The 21,981-nt window shown below is 39.6% G+C and overlaps 1 protein-coding gene across 1 annotated transcript; it reads right to left on the bottom strand.

Moving 5' to 3' along the window:
* Positions 1 to 4,033: 4,033 nt before the first annotated feature.
* Positions 4,034 to 20,398, bottom strand: LOC129134927 (cell surface glycoprotein CD200 receptor 1-A-like). The gene is made up of 6 exons (XM_054654675.2): positions 20,141 to 20,398; positions 10,208 to 10,522; positions 9,170 to 9,424; positions 8,279 to 8,384; positions 7,307 to 7,358; positions 4,034 to 6,049 (listed from the first exon to the last, which is right to left on the bottom strand). Exons 1-6 carry the CDS (start codon positions 20,226 to 20,228, stop codon positions 5,927 to 5,929), a joined length of 939 nt encoding a protein of 312 aa, XP_054510650.1. The 5' UTR covers positions 20,229 to 20,398; the 3' UTR covers positions 4,034 to 5,926.
* Between the last annotated feature and the right edge of the window lie 1,583 nt (positions 20,399 to 21,981).

Below are 21,981 nucleotides of genomic sequence, written 5' to 3'. Positions count from 1 at the left end.
AAGGAAAGGAACGCCTGTTGATATCTGCAGTCTTTGAGGTCTCATTAATCACTCCCTCATTTGCCTTTTGCAATGCCAGCCCTTGAGATCTCAATGATTTTTCCCTATTTTTTTTTTCTCCGTACCCTCAGAACCTACTTACCACTGAGCATTTGAGTGTTGTGTTTACCATGGAGAAATTTCCAATGATTTCTGAATTAGTTTCTTGGTGTACAGTATGTTATTTCTCCTGTTTTTCCTTTGAATTGCCTTACTTCTCAATGTTGTTATGTGCAAGAAAATGACTTTTTTTTTCTTTTTGTGAGAACATTCTGCCACAAATTAAGCTCTATGAAGGAAAATGTAGGGAATGTAGGAAAATTCGTTACTATCCCAAATCTAATAAGAAAGTGTGAAGAGAACTAATGCTTCTCTGTGGCAGTTTTTCATAGGGTGAGGTAAAACTGTCATCTAGTGGTCATAATCTGTTCCTGAATTACTGTTTTCATTTGGATATAGCCAGAATATTTCTTATACCCAGGATGAAATATACTGAAGTGCACCTGAAAGTACTGAGCTAGGAAAAAAAAGTTAAGTGAAAAGCCTTAGAATCTTTCATAAACAAATTTATAACTTGGTGAAGCAAAGCTGTGAAGTCCCTTTTTCCTCTTTCTCCCACAATTTACCACAGTGACATATTACTTTCTGCTTTACTGAACAGCTGTGGGAGGCTAAAGATCAAGATAACTGAAGCTAAAATAGACCATCAAAATAACCTCTCAGTAGTTATCCTGCTACAGTCATTTTACAGGTCAGTCTCAACTACTCTGCCACAAGCAGTTAATGCTATCAGGATAAAGCTGACTGTGTGCATCTCCTCACTTTGAGCTTCTTTGTGTACCAGTGTTTTGCTGCTGCTGATTGGCAAAGGTAATGCTGACACCTACATAATAACTACTGGAGTTCAGTGAATAAATGTGAAGAACAGCAGGATTGGTACATGGTATAATAAGAATATGCTCTTACAAAAAAGGAAAATTGGCAGAGCAAAATGCAGTGTTATGAGTTTGATGACTCAGGCTGGAATATTACTCCATAGCATTAGCACTTGCATGTTGTACCTGTGATACTGTGGACAGAAGCAGCTGTGATTCTCAGATTTTTTTTTTAATGAAAGAGAAATTAATCTGTATTGATGAGTAAGGAAGCTTTTATGCAAACAGTATCTCCTGGAGGGAACTGGCTAGTATAAATCATAATACTTAGCAAACTAGCTTCCTGTCCAGTTTGGTTTCCAGATTCTGTTTATAATTTGTATTTTCAAAAGGTGATGGATCCCTAGTTTTAGATTAGGATCCCTTTATTCAAGGTGCTTTGCAAACTCAGAACTTCAAGATATCATCTGCCTTATAATACTTAAAGTTTTAAGCACATATTGAAGGGCAATGCTGACAGAGGCAGAAGTTGGGGACCACAGGGAAATTACAAGACAGTCTTTATGTAGTTGGAAATAATTTCAGTATGCCCCACACACTCAAGAATGTAATTGCTATTGAGCAGATGTCATTGAAGAGGTTTAACAAAGATATTGAATGAAAACGTCTTTCTGGATGTTTATGCAGTTTCCTGACTGAGGACATCCACTGAGGTAGATTCTTTTTAAACTTAACACATGGTCAAAAATAGCTGTCATCTTTAGTCCATCAGAGAGAAAAGATTTCTCAATGGTGAATTCAAGGGAGAAAAAGTTAGGAAGCCTTTGGAAGGCTTTCCTACATATTCATTATGAAATATATTTAGTAGTGAATATTCTTTGCTTAGTATTTTCTGTGAATAGGTTTTGATCTGACTGCATAATTCCTGTGCAAATGTATTTTTTTATCTTTCTTTCTAGTTATGACTAAATGCACTGTACAGTTTTATTTCCCTACCAATTAAATTTGAATCAGTTTTTATTCTGCTAGAGATTTTAGATTTTTTAAAATATCATTTTAATAAATTGGGGGTTTTGAAAAAAAATATTTAGAATTCCCTTGCCAATACACTCATTCTCAAGATTTGTGTAAGTACACTTATTCTTTAGATTTGTATGAAGAAACCCCTGCTACATCTAGAGGGAGAATGCTCATGTGAAAATCACCCAGCTCTAACAGGAAAACTTAAATTTCTGTAGCCAAAAGGATAAACATAGAAGACCTTCAGGTCATTTTAATTCAAAACTGAAAGTAAGCTGAGTGGAACTTCAGCAGTCTCACACTGAACCAAAGGGTTACAATGGACAGCAGGGTTACAAACTAGGCTGTAAGTAGTAAACCATCAAATATGAGTAGGTTATACTGGCAGGAGAACATAGCTGTAAATCCTGCAAGTCATTGGGATTCAGGGACTGGGTAATATCTGAAACACCCCTTTGACTGGACTCTGTTATCAGGAAAGCTGTTTGAAGCAGGTAAGTGAGGATATAATTACCTTTCTGCTGATATTTGCAATGTAACCAAATCTTATGTGGTTTTGTTACAGTGGTGAAGGGCTTGACCTTGTTCCTGTGAAACAATTTCCAATTAGAGACACCCAGAAATTGAAGCTATGTTAGCCTCAGGATTCGTGGTGCATCCATTTTTTAGCATTCCACTGTCATACTAAAGAACAGGTGAGCAGCTACTCACTCTGTGGATGCACAGCAGCAGAGAATCTGCCGCCGTGCTGTGCGTGCGAGCTGGGTGCTGGGGACTCTCTACAGTCATAAGATAACTGTGAGTATTAACTGCTTCTTTAGAGCAGGAATGGCAGTTAGAACCTGTCAGGAGACTGAAAGATGTGTGTGAAGATAAAATACAGCAGTAAAAGTGCAAGATGCAAATTTACCAAAGTTAAATGTTGCAGCATGAGATAGAGCATTGGTAAATGTGGCAAAAGCCAAAACCGTTCTGTACGGGATGAGCTGAAAAGATGCTGACTTTCTTCCTGTGACTTTGCAACATCCTGGGGAGTTCAGAGGGCAGGCTGGCCTGACTGCTAAGAGTCAGCCAAGACAGCACTTTTGTGTGGAGGATGTCTTCACCACAAGAGCAGCATGGTGCAGAGTGGAGCAGCAAGCACCCTGAGGGAGAGAGAGGAGTGCACAAAGAGACTCTTTAGAATTCCGTGCTGCGGGGGACCAAGAGCATACCTGTGCGTGTGTGTATACATAAGACTCTTAATCTTATTTTTCACAATCACAAACTAAAATTCTGTTTTTCTGCCCATAGCAGGTGTGAATGTGGAACAAAGTAAAGGACAAAGAAAATAATCAACCAATTAGCAACTTAGAAATGTCCAGGCGTGGAACTTATGTGATTTAGTCCAGTGTAATAGGCCTGTGAAGGATGATAAAACCCTACAGCTAGACAGCAGGTTAACAGATAGTACACTTCAGTAAATATATATTGCTTATAAACTGGCAACAATCTACCTTCAAGAGCTGATGAACCCCATTTATGAAGGCTTAACAATGTAAAACACTTTCCAGTCCACAGAAAAAAAGTCTTAGGAAGTGATGGCACTCTGTTTTTGAGTGGGAAAAACAGATCACTGGTCAGTATAACACCTATTTTAAGTGAGGAATTTCAGAGGATTATGCCTGTGTTGACAGGCTCTCTTCCTTGGTCAGTCACTGGAAACTGAAGTTCCTTTAAAAGTTGTTTGTAGCTGCTTGATATTCAGCTTTGATCCCTTCCACTCTAAAATGACATGCAAAAATGGAGAAAAGCAATACTTGCTTGCAAAAAGCACCTGGCAATAGTGGCTGTTTGATAGCTGCTAGAGTGAGAGTAAATCACCAACTGTATCAGTTTACATGAGCAATACATTAAGGAACTGCAATTAGCTTAGAAGTCTGTTTTCCAAGCACTGCGTCATAGTCCTTGGGAGCTTAGCTCAAAAGAAAGCTCTAACAATGTGTGTCAAACAATATTTCTAAATCTAAAGGAAAAATCCAGTTCTTCTGATGCTGCAATCAGACTAAGTACCCAGTCAGTCTTTTAAAATACTGAAATAAGAGGTAGTCAACAGAGGCTTATAAACATGTTTCTTTATTGTTACTGTAAAACCAGTTCATACTTTTGCTAGAAAGACATCAATCAAAAACAGTTGACAACTGCTACTATATAGAGGACAATTTATTTTTCTTATTTCCAAGGAATATTTTGTGAAGATGAGAATAAGTAACCTCAAAATGAGACACAATAAGATACATAAGCTAATTTGCATACAAAAAAGTGAACTTGGAAGTACATTGAAAAGAATATAAGTAAAATATCTAGACATACAAATGAAACGAAACTTCCGTTTTGGTAATAAAAATAAATATTACTACAACTAGCAAGCATTTTATCTTTTTTGTACATTATTGCACATTTATAGAAGATATATTTGTACTTGTTTTGTTTTGTGAAATATTTACTTTGTTTTTGGTTATTTTACAGTATCTTAATGCTTATACTCTTAAGAAAGAGAGGAATGCCATTTCGTCATGGAATCTTATAGAAAAATAATCATACCAGTGATCTGAAACACAGAATGAACATATTTAGTGGAAATCACAAAGTAATAGAGTGGTTTGGGTTGGAAGGGACCTTAAAAAATCAAGGTGCACCCCCCTGGCACTGGCAGGGTCACCTTTCACTAGACCAGGTTTCTCAGAGCTCCATCCAACCTGTTCTTGAACACTTCAATGGGTGGGGCATCCACAGCTTCTCTGTCAACCTACTCCAATGTCTCACCACCCTCAAAGAAAAGAATTTCCTCCTAATATTTTATCTAACCCTACTCTCTTTCATTCTGAATCCATTCCCCACTACCCTGTCACTTCATGCTCTTGTAAAAGTCCATTTCTGTCTTTCTCTTCAGGTGCTGGAAGGCCAAAATTCGGTCACCCCAAAGCCTTCTCTTTTCCAGGCTGAACAATCCCAACTCTCTCAGCCTTTCCTCACAGGAGAGGTGTTCCATCCCTCTAATCATCTTGATGGCCTCTTTTGGATCTGCTCCAGCAGGTCCATGTCCTGCTTGTGCAGGGGACTCCAGAGCTGATGCAGCACTGCAGGTGGAGTCTCACAAGAGCAGAGTAGAGGTTTTCTGGGATGCAAGTGCACTTTGCTGGGTCATGGCCAGCCTCTCATCCACCCCAAGTCCTTCTCAGCAGGGCTGCTCTCAATCTGTTCATGCCCCAGTCAGTGTTGATACCAGGGGTTGTCCCAGCCCAGGTGCAGCACCTTGAACTTGGTCTTGTTAAATCTCATGAGATTCCCATTGGCCTACTTGTCAACCTTGTCCAGATTCTTCTGGATGACACTCCATAATGGCATGAAATACTGGATATGAACCTAACAAGTGAATTAGTCATGCTAGTGCAGTCTCCTTCTTAGTGGATGACCTTCTAAATTTATCCCTTATTTCCATTTTCAGAACTAAGTCTTCCCTACCATTATTTTCTGCTATTTGAGGTATTCAGTGATGATCAGTAGGTCATCAGGTCATGTGTTATTAACATATGTATTAGAAAAAAGTGGCTGTTGGTGGAAGAGTGTTTTGTTTCAGTTCAGACAGAACACTCCTCTGTCTCCCAAATGTGTACATCATAGTGTCAAGTGCATCAAAGTAACAACTACAAGTGACTGACAGAACTAGGATCCCCAGGCAACAACAGCAAAGGGAAGACTGCTCACAGCTTCTTTTCCAGGAAAAACTATGGTGTGTGGTCAGTCATATATTCCCAAGGAATAACACATTTTCCCAAGGAAGAAAGCAAAACAGGGAGAAAAAAAGAATTATGGACTCATCAGCAAGCAGAGGTGTTTGAACAGACCTAGTGATCTATGCTGCCCCAAAATCTGAAGAAATCCTCCAAGTTTCTTTCTATAACCAGTCTTCCATAAAGAATCTCTTTCCTTTTCTGATGTTGTTGAATCATTCATGTTCCTGGGCACAACTCCTGTGGAAGATTCTGCCCCACTGTCAGATCAGACACTGAGTTGTAAATTACATTTTCCTTCTGAACATAAGTAGTATAAGGTTCCACTTCCATTGTGTCATCCTAGCAAAACAAAACCAAAAACTGTGAATACAAGGAGGAATTTAGCTTGGCAAATCTTTGCAAATCTTTCATCTGGACTGAAGAAAATTACTGGGAAATAGTGCTCGCATATTTACTCCTCTTCAACTATAAAAAAAAAAGATCCCTCTATTTCTTTTTCTACCAAGGAATGTGGATTGCTGTTTCTATCAAAGATTTGGAGGGTAAAGCTGAGGTGTTGTTTCATTTGCCTCCTTTATCTTCCCTTCTATTCCACTTTCATTGGCCTGAAAAAAAATTTTATTAGGGTCTGACTCTCTAGAAAGAGCAAATAATATGCTAGAGTCTTGACCTTGATTCATTCCTAATCAGTCTGCATTTCAGTCTACAGACATGCCAGTGAAAGTCCCATGACATGACAGCAAGAACACTGGTACTTAAACCATTATTTTACATTAATGCAACTGTGTCTGTCAGCAGTTGGGAGGGAGGGCAGCAGGAATACTAATAACTAGAACTGACTAAGTCTCTTTAGAAACTGAAGCATCTTTTTAAGTTGATAGCAGAATTTGAGTCTAGTGTATACTGTAGGTGCACAGATACGATATAATTGTAGCACATCTTGTCTATGTAGAGATGCTGTTATTTGAATTTGGCAGCAAAGAACAGAGACAGCTTACAGGTGAATTGCTCAGTTACACAGGAAGCTTCTAACAACATAGGATATCAAAAAATATCTCCCAGTTTGCAGCTCAGCTCTCCTTCCATGTTCTTGAGTATGATTGTTTCTTTAATTGTGGATTGACCATGCAAGATAAAGAGTGGCCTTCAAAATTCACACAATTATCATTCTGGACACCAAAAGGGATATTCTTTTTCTTTTGGTGTCTGTTAATCTTGTTGCTTAATCTTCTTGTTCACTAACAGTTTTCTTAATATCCCCCAACCCATGCTATTATCTGGAGAGTAGTTGTGGACAGGGTATGTGATATGACAAGGGAAATGTGGTGGTACTGACTCGTTGTTAAAATTAAAGGATGGCTTTAGCTGAGTGTTTGCTGTTGGAACACACCTCTAGTGTTTGTTCCAGGTCAAAGTTATGGTGAAGATAATAACTTCATTTTGTCCTATAAAGAGCTAAGAGTAAATATATCAGACACCCTAGTACTTGCTGAAATGGGTGTAAAAATCTAATGTTTTCCTTTCACTACTCATGTTTCCAGGGCCACCAGAATCACCATGATTTGGTGATGGTCTAATTTGCATAATTCTTCTTACCTGTTGGGAATGTATAGGAGCAATTTCAGGAGGTTTGGTTTTGTGGCATTGTCTGTGAAAAAGAAAAGTATTAAAATACGTTCAGCTGGATCACAGCTTGGTTTCTTTGATCAAAAGCTTATGAAACATTTCTTTTTCTTGTCTTCAAGAGTAAAACCTTCTCATGTCTCTCTCTCCTTGACATTTGATCCTGAAATTATAGCACCCTACCTTTCTAAAAAAGTTTTTTCTTCTGTTTGTAGGTGCTTATACATAAAATGGAAGCAGATTAGAACCAAAGCCCTCTGTAAGGATATACATTTTGCAGTTAGTGAAATGGTATTGAACTAATTCTTCACCTCTGAGGGAAAAGGTCTGAGAGAAAAACAGTTTGTAACAGGCAAATGAGGAACCTAGCTGACGTTTTCAGTACAGGTGCTAATTCATCATTCCACTCCACAAATTATTTCTGTTGGTATTCCTCAGAACTACTTTTTTTTTCCCCATAGGAAATCCTAAAGGGACCAGAGCCCAGCTTCACTCAAGGAATTTTTTAATAAATACAGATAGAATCTGCTGTTCATTCTGCTCATATGGCAGGCTGGCATTGCTCAGTCCTCTGGCATTTAGTGGAACTTACTAGGCAGCAGAACCAGTGCCCTGAGAGATCCTGGCAGACTATGACAGTATCTGAAGAAGATTTACTCTCACAGATTCCTATCAGAAATAAGTGTTCCCCTTTAGGAGGCAGTGCAATCAGGGTCCTTGCCCAACTTCTTCCCATTTATATTTTACTCAGGGCATCATTCTGTGAAGATGTGTGCAATGCACAGTGCACAGTGTCTTCAGTACAGAAATATTTGATGTAGTTAATTTGGTTAATCACAGCAGCACAGACTGACAGAATCATATTATTTCAAGACACAAAGAGTACTTTAAAATTTCTTCTAGCACTAGACGATTTTTCCTTAGCACCTTAGTATAAGTACATACCTATCACCATGGAGCTTGAAATAGTAAATGACAGCCAGCAAGGTGATAATGATCAGAACACAAGTAATGATGCAGGCATACAGGAAAACGTTGGTGTCGATTTTCTCTAAACATAAAGAGACAGTCTCAGTTATATCTTCTTCTCAGTTTCTGTATTATTTCAGTAGAAGATTAAAGTTGCTCTAGAACATACATGCATTTTCAGCATGCTTGTAAAACAAATAGAATGTCCTTCAGCAGAAAGGAACATAGAAATGAAACTTTGCTGAGAAATACAAATGGAGTGTCTGTCAGAGGCAAAAGTAGATTCCACTAATGTCACAGTGGCCACTCATAATATATTTTCACTAAGCCAAACCTGAGTTCCTCTCAAGGACTCATCATTTCTCAGTAGTCATAAATATTCTCAAAAGCAACAAGAAAACCAAAAACCAGAACCCAAGGGTCATACGTTATCAGACATTCAAAATTTGGAATGAAGGAATGTATTTTTTTCTGCTAGCAACTCGAGACTTGGCTCACCGTATCTCTTACCACGGTATTAAAATTTGCATCCAAAAAAAAAAATCCTAATATTCTCATTCCAAGTGATTATTTGAATACAAAGATAATGAGTGCTTTCTCCCATTTCCACAAGCATTTCCACTACCAAAAGAATATTACCACATGTATATATATCCCTCTTAGGGAAGAAAGCATTAGGAAATAATGTCCAGAGCACAAAGAAGCCACTGATGTTTCTGGGCAAAGGCAGTCAGGGATGATACTCTTGTCTCTATAGGACTTCACTGAAGATTTCTGTATATTTTAGAGACTTTCCTTTCAAGAAGGAACAAGAGATGAGAAAGCTGGACAGGGGTTTTAACACAGAAAGCACAAAGGGAAGCTCACCTGAGGGACAGCAGGATATGGACTGGCTCCAGTTCCCAGCTGGGTGGGACACCATGCAGGTGGTCACATTGGTGACATTGGTGCTACACGCTGTGAACTTGCTGAGAACAGTCACTGTCCCGTTGTTGTGGCACTTCTCCTCTGCAGTGGAGCTGCCCTCTGGGACCCAGGAGAGCTGAGCCGGTGGCTTCCCTGCCGCTGCCTCACACACAGGGCTGCCCTGCTCATCACAGGACAGGCTCAGCCTCGGGGGGGCTGCAAAGCACCAGCAAGGGGACATGCATGGAGTTAGTTTGGAACAGCTGGGATGGGCTGTTCTTGTCCTCTGCCCAAAATGAACCCAAACTGAACCCAGTGAAAAGAGGAGAATAAGGCTGGGGCTGTCATCCCATCCCATCCCATCCCGTTCCGTCCCGTCCCATCCCATCCCATCCCATCCCATCCCATCCCATCCCGTCCCGTCCCGTCCCGTCCCGTCCCGTCCCGTCCCGTCCCATCCCATCCCATCCCATCCCACCCCATCCCACAACATGGGCCCAAAACACACGAGACAAAGAAGAGCTCTCTTTTTCCCTTTTGCCCAACTCTCGTGCATCCAGTTGAGCCTCATCACAGCCATTCATACCCTCTGTGTGTACATGGGAAATTGCTTCACACCTGTCACTTCTAACTAGACAGTGGAAAAAGGGAGCAGCAGAAGGGAGAAGAGTTATGGGAAATAAGGAGAAAGGAGACACAGAGATACTCCCAATGAAATGCATGAGTTTGTCCCAGCAAGAATCACAGAATAGCTTAGGTTGGAAGGAACTTTAAAGATGCTCTAGTTCCAACCACCTTGCCATGCAAAGGGACACCTTCCACAAGACTGGGTTGCTTCAAGTCTCCCTGGTCTTTAACACTGGGATGTCGACAGCTTCTCTGGACAATCAGTGTTCCAGTGGCACTATCCTCACAATACCAAATAGCTTCCTAATATCTAATCTAACCTTACCCTCATTAGTCTAATTTTTAAAAAGCTCCCTTTTGCACATTCCTTACCCAGCACGGTCAGGTGGTACCTTGTGTGGAAATTCCCTTCTGTTGTTGCCGCTTCACAGCTGTAATTTCCCTCCTGGGCTAGCCCCACTTGCCATATCCCAAGGGCAGGAGGCAGACCTGCTCTGAAGATCCAGTTTATGTTGTCACTACAGGTTGTTCTGTGTGTCTCGTTCGTATCAACCCTGTATACCAAGGTGCACAGGCCTCCAGCCTTGGGGGTTATTGTCCATGTTAGCATAGTTATATTTCCTTTGAGAAAGCAGGTGAGAACTGAGCTGTTACCTACAGTCATCACTAACACTGAGGAGTTGTTTCCTGAGGAGAAAAAAAAGAGAATGTGTGAGAGGGAGCCCAGGAGTTGTGGTCTGGACTTCACAGGGAAATGTCTGCAGTGCTACAAACAAGCGTGAGGCCATGGCTGTGCTCATCTGCACGTTGTCTGTCATCTCTTCCTACAGCTGTGGATTATGGAGCCAATGGCCTGTCATGGCCAACCCCTGCAATACAAATTTCCCACTGAGGATCATCTTAGTGGATAAGACTGGATACTGGAGGAGGACCCTACTCCTGCCCATTGTCTTCAGCGGTTCCGCATCCAAAGGCTGTGCTTGTGTGAGCAAATCCTCCAGTGGGTTGCTCACAGGACCTAAAATACAGGAATATGACTGTTGCATCTGGCCACATGACAGTGGCTTTTCTCTCTAACCGTTGCTGCCAACAAAATAAACAACTTTTACTTCTGCGTTCATATGAAATCCCATACAGTGGGAATCTGAAAATGACTAAGCAAACCTGAGCACCCAAACTGCCCTGTGTTGGAACTGGGGTTTTTTTTGGATAATGTTTGCAAATGTTGAACAAGAATGATAGTGTTGTGCATATTGAACTGGGTAGACTTCCATTTACATATTAAAGCAGCAGAAATTTACTTGTCTTTCAACTCAGTATCTCCTAAGCAGCTCATTGCAATGTTAAAAACCCAACACAATGGGTATTCAAGCTTCAAGGCTGTAAACTAAGAGGCAGTGAAAGTGATGCTGTTTGCTATGCCTTTCTGTTATATTCTCCTCTGAATGAACCAGGCACCATTCACTTTACTTCACTCCAAGAAACCACATCAGAAAGCTTAAAATCTGCTGAATCAAGTTTAAATACAATTTTAGGTTTATAGAAAATTTGTAGAAATTGTATGAAATTCCCTGTATCTTGTTATTGATTCAGATGACTTTAAGTATGACAAGAATTTTCCCCAGATGACACATTAATTAGTACAAAATCATCTTGCTTATCCTAGCCACACAGCTTCATACTTTTTCAAAGAGGTCTTATAATATAAAAGGTTAAACTGTCTTCACTTTATTGCCCTCTTTTATTGTGAGAGTGCAGGTAAGCAGCATTAGTGTAAATATTAATTGTGAATTTTCTTCCTTGATTTGCTCTTTTTTGGGTACATGCTGCTAGAAACATGATCTTTTGCTTTCCTTTACAAAAGAATGTGTCTGCCAAAAATCCTTAAAGGTTTGGTTAATTTGTGTTTCTGAAGCGACTTTGAAGTGACTCACAAGCAAAATAGGACTGGACCTGGGTAATACTTGATGGGGAGCTTCCAAACCATGAAGAATAATGTCATCTATTTTCATGGAAGTTTCTGATGAACTTTCTATTTCAAACTAAAATATTATCCCAGGAAAGGTCAAAACTTACTAGCTCTTACCACAGAATTAGCTTTATTCAGAAGCAATCCAAAATGTATATTCCCAGAAGTTAATGTGTAAATAGCTACGGGATCCCCAAATACAAAGGCAGTTCCTTAAATAGAAGTTATCCCCATCCCTATCCCATCCTTCCTGGTCAGCCTTAGCATTTCCTCCACTTTGAAGTTGTTGGTAAGACCTCTCATTGGATTGAAGTTGGACATATTCTGCTTTCTCTTTCTAATCAGCATACCAAAAACCATTAAGTATCTAAAAGTATATTTTATTAGAATATAAATCAATACATCATAAAGTGACAGGTCTGCAGGGGACACAGAATTGCTGGCTTTACTTATGAAAGTAAAGACACGAAAATAAATCTCCTTTGGTCCCTCTGCCCCTAAAGAACAGGTTCTTTCCCTCAGTCCTCTTTTCTACTCCACACCCTTTTGCTGACTTGTCAGGTTGCACATTTTTACATGATCACACCTGAACTCCTTTTCCCTCACTTCCATTATTTCTTGTGGGCCTGCTACAATCAAGTCCTTTGCCAAGGTCTCCTGATCTGCTTTCTTTGTCCTCCTTATGCTGCCTGCCCAGCCTGTGTTCTTGGATATGTACTCAGGAGCTCTGAGGGAAGCTGCAATCTCCCCTTTCCTCTGGGAATTTCACTAAACCTAGAGGGCGTATGTCTACTTTACAGGAGAACTAAACAAGCAGAAGTGTTTCTTGTAGTTTAATCCCAGCTGGCAACAAAGCCCCACACAGCCACAAGCTCTCTCTCGTAAACTCCCCCTACAGTGGGATGGGGAGAGAATCAGAAAGGTGAGAAAACTCAAGAGGTTAATAGGTAAAGCAAAAGCTATGCACACAAGAAGAAAAAAACATCTCAAAGGCAGGTAGGTGTTCAGTCATTTACAGGAAAGCAGGACTGTATCATGCATAATGGTGACTTGGGAAGACAAACATCATAGATCCAAGTATCCCTTCTTTGTTCTTTCCCCAGTTTTATGTGCTGAGTATGATGCCACATGGTCTGGAATATCCCTATGGCCAGTTGGGGTCAGCTGTCCTGGCTGTGTTCCTTTCCAGCTCTTTTGGACCACAGTCCACTCAGTGGTGGTGTGAGAATCAGAAAAGGCCTTGGCTCTGTGTAAGCACTGCTCAAAACATCTCTGTAATGTCAACACAGTTTCCAGCACAAATCCAGCTCCATAGAAACCACTAGGAAGAAAATGAGTTCTCTCACTGCTAAAAACCAGCACAGTATTCCATTTCTGTTAAAGAGAAAATGTTCAGTGCTGCAAGTATTTTAATTCAGACCTCTCACCACACCATTGTCTTCTGGAATGGTCTTTTCATGCTGCAAAGTGGCTAAAAGTCATTTGCTGCTGTTTCCTCTGTGATAATCAATTGGTTTGTGACCAGTGTGTTAAGGCAGATTTATGGCATCCACATCAGCATTTTTCTTCTCGGAGGCTCTGACCAGCATTTTGCACAGCTACAGCTCTTGAGGTGAAATCTCATCTTACATCTGAACTGAACTGACAGCTGGCTGTGGCTGAAAAAGGGAATAATTAGTGCAACAAGGCCTCAACTTCTGTGGGCCTGCAGAGAACAAGAGATTTGAAGGTGTGAGCTATCAAGCTCATCTTGGTGCATTAAATGGGATGGTAATTAAATGTCAGCACTGTTATTTCATTGCACACAAGAGATAAGAAATAAAGGGTTGCCTATTTATTTTAAATAACATCTCATTTTCAGTTATGTTCTTCACAATTGAGTTGACTCTGGAAAACAGCAATCATTTTTTCTGTTAGCCAGAAAGAGCAGAGCTCAGGAAACCAGAAGTACATGCTGTCTGTCACGCTGATGTGGAAAACAGAGGAGTCAGGTTCTGGGAGTTCTGTACAGCACCAGACTGAACCATTTCATTTTGGTTGTGAATGCAAATCCATTGTGATCAGATTTCACCTTGAAGACTCATCTGGTCGTAGCAGGCCTTTAGACTGAGGTTCTCCAGTTTGACTGCAGCCTCTGAGATCTAATTATGTCATCTCTCATTGTCTCTCCTTGACTGTTGCAGAATACTTCAAGCCATGTCTGAGAAGGTTCTCAAGCTCTATTGCAGTGCACTAAGTGCACATTCCAACGCACTGACAGATTCCACTTTTATGGAAAAACAAACTCAGTTGAGCAGTTCACATTTGTCTTTCAAAAATGTGCTGGTTATTGTTGTCATTGTAAGGTTACTGCAATTTGAAAAGACTGGGGGAAAAAATTTGCTCAGTTTTTTTCTGTTTGGTTTATGCAGTGTTTGAAAGCTGTCATGAATAAGAGTCACACCAGCTTCTTTTCAGTATCACTTATTTTGTCATTTCTCCTATTTCTCAGAGACTTCCTCACACTGAAAGAACAAAGATTTTAAAAACAGGAACATTTGATTGTAAAGCCACTAAACTTTTGAGGGGAATCACTGCAAAATCAGAGACAGTTATGCAGGTTGAAAGTGCTGCTTTCAAACATGAAAGATTTCCAGCCTCTGTTATTATTCATAGCAGGTTTTAAACCACAGTAGAAATTTTTATTGCCTCAATTTCCATGACAGTCTCTTGCAAAATTTAACTATTAAAGAGTTTTTTTGCACTATAAAGAGACTACTTTACTTTCTCAGACATATTTCTCAGACATTCTCTTGATTCTTTATTTCTTACAGTAATAATTTACCAGAGCATTTTGATGCATCATCCCCCTACACCCTCTGTAGGTATTAAACTTAGAGATACAATGAACTGAAACAATGATCATACCATAGCCAATGACTAACTGTATCTTGGAATGAATGTAGTATATGAGTCACAGCAAGTCATAAGCAAAAAGGCAACAGTGGATGCTTGGAAGAGTTCAGATACAAGTCTGGTTCTGCATCTGTTTTCCCCTTCTACTGCCACAGAGTTCCTGTGACACCCAGCAAGGCTTGTCTGGAATGAAATGAAAGAGAAGTGCTTTGTACTAGGGTAGGAATTGCTGATGTACTGACAGATTCTTATATAGTGTAGATTTGTGACTTTGAAAACATAGTCACAGCAGCACAGGATGGAGTGTGGGCTAAAAACCTTTCCTGTGTTTCGGGTGAGAAGCGAGTAGTTAGACTACATTAAATTTCATTATAGAAACACATCAAATAGCTGACCTAAGTTCATAAGCCTCTGTTTCTTGAAACCTAGATCACAGCTTTTTGAGCACAGATGTATCTTTAAAAGGACACATTAAAAGACTTATACCTTTATTGCTAGTTTCACGCTCATACTCTTTTACCCATAGTTTTCATTATTCCTTGAAAAGATGTCTTATTTTCATTTCATTCTAGTTAGGAATTTCCTTTATCATCAAAATTCCTTTTTTCCTTATACTCAAAATTGTTATTTTGTTCTTCTTTTAACACATTTATTTTCTGTCGCCACTACCATGCCACTTGCAGTACTTTTCTTGCCACCAAGAAAAGTATTAAGTATTATCACTTTTTCTTGCTGCTTCATGCAAACTGAGATAGTAATCTCACGCTCTTTGTCATTAGTTTTGCAATATGAAGTGCTCATAGAATGGCTGGATTTTTTAAGATTGCAAACTTCAACATGACTCATTATATGTTGCAGAGGGCTGAGGACACTGATAGCAGTCAATAGTGATCCCAAGGTTTCAGTCTTCCCTCTCAAGGTGGAATATACCTTTGCAGTTGCCAGCTCCTAGTGTGTAATTTTTCTATGATCTTTCAATTCTCTTAAGCATTCTCCAGTATCTTTTCAAGCAGTCTTTCAAGACAGCTGATTTTGAAGGCAATGAAAAGATGCTAAAGCTCACTTAGGTAGAGATGTGTTTGATACAGTGTCCCCTTGAAAAAAATTAAGCTGAAAGAATAAAGGGAAAACTACAGGGACTACAACTGTTCAAGGGATGAATAAAGAACTGGGTTAAGGAGAGAAAGAAAAGGCAATTAAATGGTGGTGCCAGTTTTAAGGTAGCTTGCTGATAATGTTTCTCAGCAGCTGATTTTTGCCGTAATTCCATTTAAGTTTTTACTAATGGCATTGGCTGTATCAGCAGTGTGTGAGGAAATTTGTTGAAAGCAGGAAGAACACAGTGTTATTAGTATAAAGAATTGATCTGTCACACAAGAAAAATCAGTTGACCTTGATGAGTAGAATGTTAGATGTGTGCTGAAATTCAGTAGCTAAAAATGTCATCATCATAAAAAATAGGTAGTCCAACAAATTTTGACTGGAAAGTCAAATACAGAACCATGTCTTAATCAGTATTTAAATCAGCTTTTCAATAAAATGGATACTTGTTTTGGTGCTCAAATTGTTTGTGAAAAGTGTTTTCTAATAAAATGCCTGCAATTTGATCCAGCAATTCATTGATTTATCCCCTTGTAAACCAGTTATGTCTCAATATAGTATGACTGTAGGGGAAAAAAAAAAAAAGGATGGGTACACTTCTTAAATGAAGAGAACAAACACTGTTGGCCAAATCCTCAGCTGATACTAAATCATCACTGAGCTTAATAAGCTGTCACACAGTATATCAGTCGGGCTGTAAACTTTGAACTTTGCTACTTCTGAACTGTGCAAAGTAAGTAAATAAATCTTCCTTCTTGCAGAATGTGAGCTGGAATGGAAGAGGGCAAAAGGGATTTGCACTGGATGTGAAAGTGCCTTGGATAGTATTGCTTTCAGAGTAGCACTGTGACATCACAAGTGACAAAGTGCTTCCAGTTCTCAGTGTAGAAACAGATACAGATTGTTTTATATTTTGTTCTATGTGCTGAACTTGGCCTTTTACTCTTGGCCACGTGAGAAGAAAAATAAAACAAATACTCTTCACTTATGCTTAAGCAGCGTTTTCCTACTATTCTAAACAAAAATAGATCATTGTCTGCAAACTGTAGGTTGTGTGCCTTCTTTTTCATACTTTGCAGAGAGCAGATAACAAACTGCTATGAAAACATCCTTCTGACCTCACTTTTAATGGTCAAAATCATAGTCATACCTTGCTTACCCTTAGCATTGCAGTTTTCATCACAGTATTGTCTTATTCAACACCAAGATAAGGCAGCATAAGAAAATTCTCTATGCTTTTTTTCTTAAGAATGATTGCACCTCATTATACAAAATACATCCACTGTGAGTTTTAAGTAGCACCTACCTCAAAAAGTGCACTCACAGTTAAAGAAAATCTGCTTGCTTTGTAAGTCATGAAGTATGCGGTCAGTTTGGAAGACTGACCCTCCTTCTTTCCACGGTTTTGAAAGCAGACAAGTTCAGGCACAAACGCACTCTGTGTTTGGACCACAGCAAAATAAAATGTTGGTTTCATAAGGATGTGTTTGGAAGATTGGACTATGGCAGTTTAGATGTGTTCTATGAAAATTTTTGCTTTATTTAAAGGTACAGAATTATTTTAAAGAATTTGGATCAGAAAAACAGGCAGCTTGGGTTCAGATGCTTTTAGGGTAAAAGAAGTCAGAATAATTCCAGCACACCGTCCCAAAGGAGCAGCAAAGAAATAGTGAAATGGAGACAAATGAAAGTTTACCATAATAGATTTTTTGGCTATCATTTTTTGTATCTGGAGCAAGATTCCACCATAAACTAGAATAGAAATCTACAGAGACAGATGCAGTGAAACATATTAGGGCAGAGATAGTCAAAAGGCAACAAAACATTGGCACTAGTGAAAAAGAATGTACTGGTTTTATTAAGGAAAGAAACTAAATGAAAGCAGTAGCATTCAAGGAAGTTATATATGCAGGCAAACTTGAACTGTAGCTCTGTAAATTAACTTTACTTCATTCACCTCATAGTCTATTATTCCAGCACAATGTCACCGACTTCAGTTTTTCACTATTGATAAAATTGAACAACCATAGGGAATCGCATCTCATTACTGATAATGGATTTCTTGCAGCTTCCTGTGAAGCACTTGCACATATCCATTGTCACAGGATAAACTACAGAGGCAGTATGTACCCAGTCAAATGCTGTAAATGTTATTTCAATAAAAAGAGATTTATTGCATGGACTTTTCATGGAAGACCTTGCCTGTCCTTACCATTCTCCCTTGGAGTATACACAACCACTTGAGGTGTCGTGTGCTTAGCTAAACTAGAGAAACCTTCAGAGCATTATCAAAAATATTTTAATTCTGAGTCTTTTTCACTGCTGCTACTGAGGATTGTCACAAAAGGATTTTTAGTAGAGATCATGCCCCAACAACTTCAGTAGCTTATTATCCAACTCTTCCTGAGGGCAGATCTAGGTATGACAATTAGGAAGCAACCTCAGCCTTTTTTCTGAGCTGCTCCATCTGCTGTGGTAAAAACTAACCCAGTCACACAAAACAACACGCTGAGGAAATGTTAAGGAAAATGTTAATGGAGATAAAGTCTGGTTACATACAACAAATTTTCCATGACTTCATTTCTTTCAGAGTAGCTTGCTCTAGTCTTCAGAAGGGGGGGACATAGTTCCTTCTGAGCTTCATGCAACACTGAAGACTAAAATTATCTGGACAGAATATGCACATTAGATCAGCTTGACACATTTAGCCTGTGCTCTCTGAAGGAAAAAACCCTTGCTGCTAGATCTTGCTCAGAAGAGCCATCCTCATACTGAAGGAAACAAGTTTAGGAGCAGTGCTTGATAAAAACTTCCCATCAAATGTAGGCTGCTTTTTATTGGGAGCAGGTTGAGGAAAGAGGTTTCAGGTGTGAAATTAGATTTCAATAGAACACCTTTTTCTATAATCTTTGAAGGGCAATATAATTGGTTAACTAAGACACCAATAAGTTAAAACCTAAACACCTTAGGGTGACAACTCTCCACTTTTTGGCATTGGACAATATTTCCAGCAAATTGAATTTTTTAAAATCATTTTTGACAGTGTGATTTCTCTTTGTGTCCCCACTTTTTCTTTAATATTCTGTGGTGTATTCATGCTCCTTTACTTTTTGAGTGACTGTCTTCAAAAATGTAGATTGTCTTTGATGATACCATAATTGATCTGCATGAACTTGAGCAGCTTCCTCAGTATTCTTTTGACATAGTTCTTACCTAGAGAATAGGGACAGATCTTTTACCACCAGTGTGCCTGTTGTGAGGTTAATGATCCAAATAATGTTAATAATGTTCAAGAAGTATTTAAATTTTTCAAGTGGGCAGCACTGGGGTAACCATTTAGAACCTCTCCTCATCACACCAGACATTATAGATGGGTGTTCCATCACTACCAAAAATGACTGCATCTGTTTTGCTTTAAAATACCACAAAGGAGATATTTTTATTTTCTGACCAATAGGAATGAAGTAACTCATGTCCATGTAGTTTAGTTCTATCTGTCCATAATAGGAATGGACACATGCATGTTACATATTATTCAGAGATGTCCAAAGTTTAATTTGGATCTCATGGGCCTATCTGCCTTCCTCCTCCTATACCGAAACAGTTTAAGTTTCTGGAACTGCTCCTCAAATCCTTAGCTCCATTATCAAATCCCTGGATTGCTTTATAGTGTCTGGAAAAACATAAGCTCTGAAAATGCAAATGAGCAGTATGTGGGAAACATTAACTGCTGTAGCTAAACTGTATTAAAATGAAGTCAACTACACTAAAAGACAGAAAATTTGGACTGCCATTGCCCTTGGTACAAAAGCCTTTCCCATCTTCATACTGGCCATGCACCATAGAATGAAATTCCAGAAGCTGCGCCCCTCTATCAGCACATCAGAGACCTTCCACTTCTCCTCTGAAAGGTCTGAGAGATCCCTGCCCTATTTCAAAGTGCCTGCAGCCTCTCTTCAGCAGAAACTACATGTCCAAAAGCTTCAAGTTCCCAAACACTGTCCCAGGCATATTTTTAGGGTGTCAAAAGATTCATTTTCTCAGATGATGTGATTTGGAGGTCTTAGTAAAAAGGCCATTTGTGACAAATTGTATGTTCCCAGCTAAGGGTCATTACGCAGTTGCCTACATAGAAGTCACAGGGAAAATACCTGGCAGCCTTGTGACCACTAAGAAAAGATGAGCAGGAGTGGGTATTGGGAAAGCATATCTTAACTGTGCATTATAATTTTTAGCACTTAATTAAAGCCATAGAACTATTTATAGCTTTTATAAAGAAAGGAGCTGTGCACATTTCCCATTCTTACATCCCAATGGCCAATTGGTCCAGTTAGACTCACCTGCTAATCTCATGACCATGGTGACGGTGAGCAGCACAAAAACATACACGGTCTTCCCAGCAATCTTCATGTTGGTTCCTGTTTTCATGGCTCAGGCAGCTTCCTCACTCCATCCATCCCTCCACCAACTTAACTGTGGTCATGGGGAGTATTTCTTGCCTGCCAATACATCCTCAGCATCCAGTGTCAGTGTTTCCTCTCCCCCTTTCCCATGCCTCTCCTTTAGCTGTGCATGCTCTGGGCTGACTGGCTCCTCAAAGCTGGAGAGGTTCCTCCTTCTGACTTTTCAGAGCTTCCTGTGCTGAGAACCCAGGCAAACACTGAGGAAGCAGGCTGAGCAATTCTGCCTTCCGTTCATTGGCTCTCCTAAGGAGGCCAATGAGTGAAGATAAACCTGCAGCAGAGTTCAGAGAGTAAAACCAGAGGAGATTATTCAATGCTGAATTTAATATCAAAAAGGAAATCTTAGTCTTGGGAAACTAGAGAGAGACTTCATGTTTCTCACTGCTTTTACTTCTGCTAGTTGTTTATCACATCTTTGTCACAACCTCCATGAAAATTCTTCCACATATCTTCCTCAAAAAAAAAAAAAAAAAAGCAGTCTTAAATCTTCTCTGTAGTGACATTTTCAATTATTTCTCTCTTAAGTACCTATTTAGCACATGGAATTCTACACTTCCCATATATATACACAGCCTCATGTGAACTTTTAAGTTCAGACCTTGTGAACTCTCAATTAAGTTGTAGGTGTACTCTTACTGCATCTCCACCCTTGCCAGCTAAAATATTACAAATACAAAATTCATTTTTTGCAGAATCTGAAAAAAATTGTGAATATGGGATAGTTTTCAGGAAAATTGCAGAATGTCTCATTCTGGAGGTTTGAAACAAGGAAGCAGTAAATATTTCCAAAATGAAACACTGATACTTCACATTTAAATGATGCTTTTGTTTAGAACTGATCTAATTTGAAGGGGCAGAAATTTGTACAAAAGCTGAAATATTGAGCAATTATGGGGTTTTTTGGCACAGCTGAAATTACATTTTTCTCTGGAAAACAGAAACAAAAACCAATTCACTATTATGTGCCCTTAATCTAGTGCAGGCTTCCCATGGGGTCACAGCCTCCTCTGAGACATCCACCTGCTCCAGTGTGGGGCTGCTCCATGGGCTGCAGGTAGATCTCTGCACCAGGGACTGCAGGGGAATTGCTGCTCCAGCACCTAGAACATCTCCTGCCCTTCGTTTTCTGACCTCAGTGTCTGCAGGGCTGTTTCGTTCACACATTCTCACTCCTTTTGCCAGGTGAAGTTGCTTGGCCATTACCCCTCACTGATTAAATGTGTTATCCCAGAGGACGGGCTATCCATTGAGCAGCAGTGGAGAAGTTTGTATACTGAAATTTCACCAGGCGACATCTGGTGGAATTTGATGGGTACTAGAAGCTGTAAAGAAATGCAGCACTCTTTGTGCACAGAGACTTGTTTTCAAAGTTAAATAAGGTTCCTTCCTTTTACATTTTTTTTCACCAAGTGCTATAACTTTTGTGCCAGCAAAAGTGGAGATGCTTCATGGAGAAGAGAGGAGCCAGCCCGTGAGGGTGGTGAGAGTAAAAAGATGGGATGCATAAAGCAGCATAAATGTTGGTACCATGGGGAAGATGCTGAGCAGTGTGGGAACACAAATAGGACAGACGGGAGTTTTGTGTAGATGAGAATGATTTAGGTAAAGCACATGTGAGTATTATGTTAGTCCTGCATGGTTTGAATTAAGAGCTGCAAAATCCTGTGGCTCACTCTGCTACTGAAAACAGTAATTCTACTGAAAATTTCCACAGAAAA

Source organism: Agelaius phoeniceus, chromosome 2 (genome assembly GCF_051311805.1).
Source record: "Agelaius phoeniceus isolate bAgePho1 chromosome 2, bAgePho1.hap1, whole genome shotgun sequence".
Taxonomy (NCBI): Eukaryota; Metazoa; Chordata; class Aves; order Passeriformes; family Icteridae; genus Agelaius; species Agelaius phoeniceus.
The sequence above is the reverse complement of the archived record's forward strand: the minus strand, read 5'-3'. Positions and strand labels throughout refer to the sequence as shown.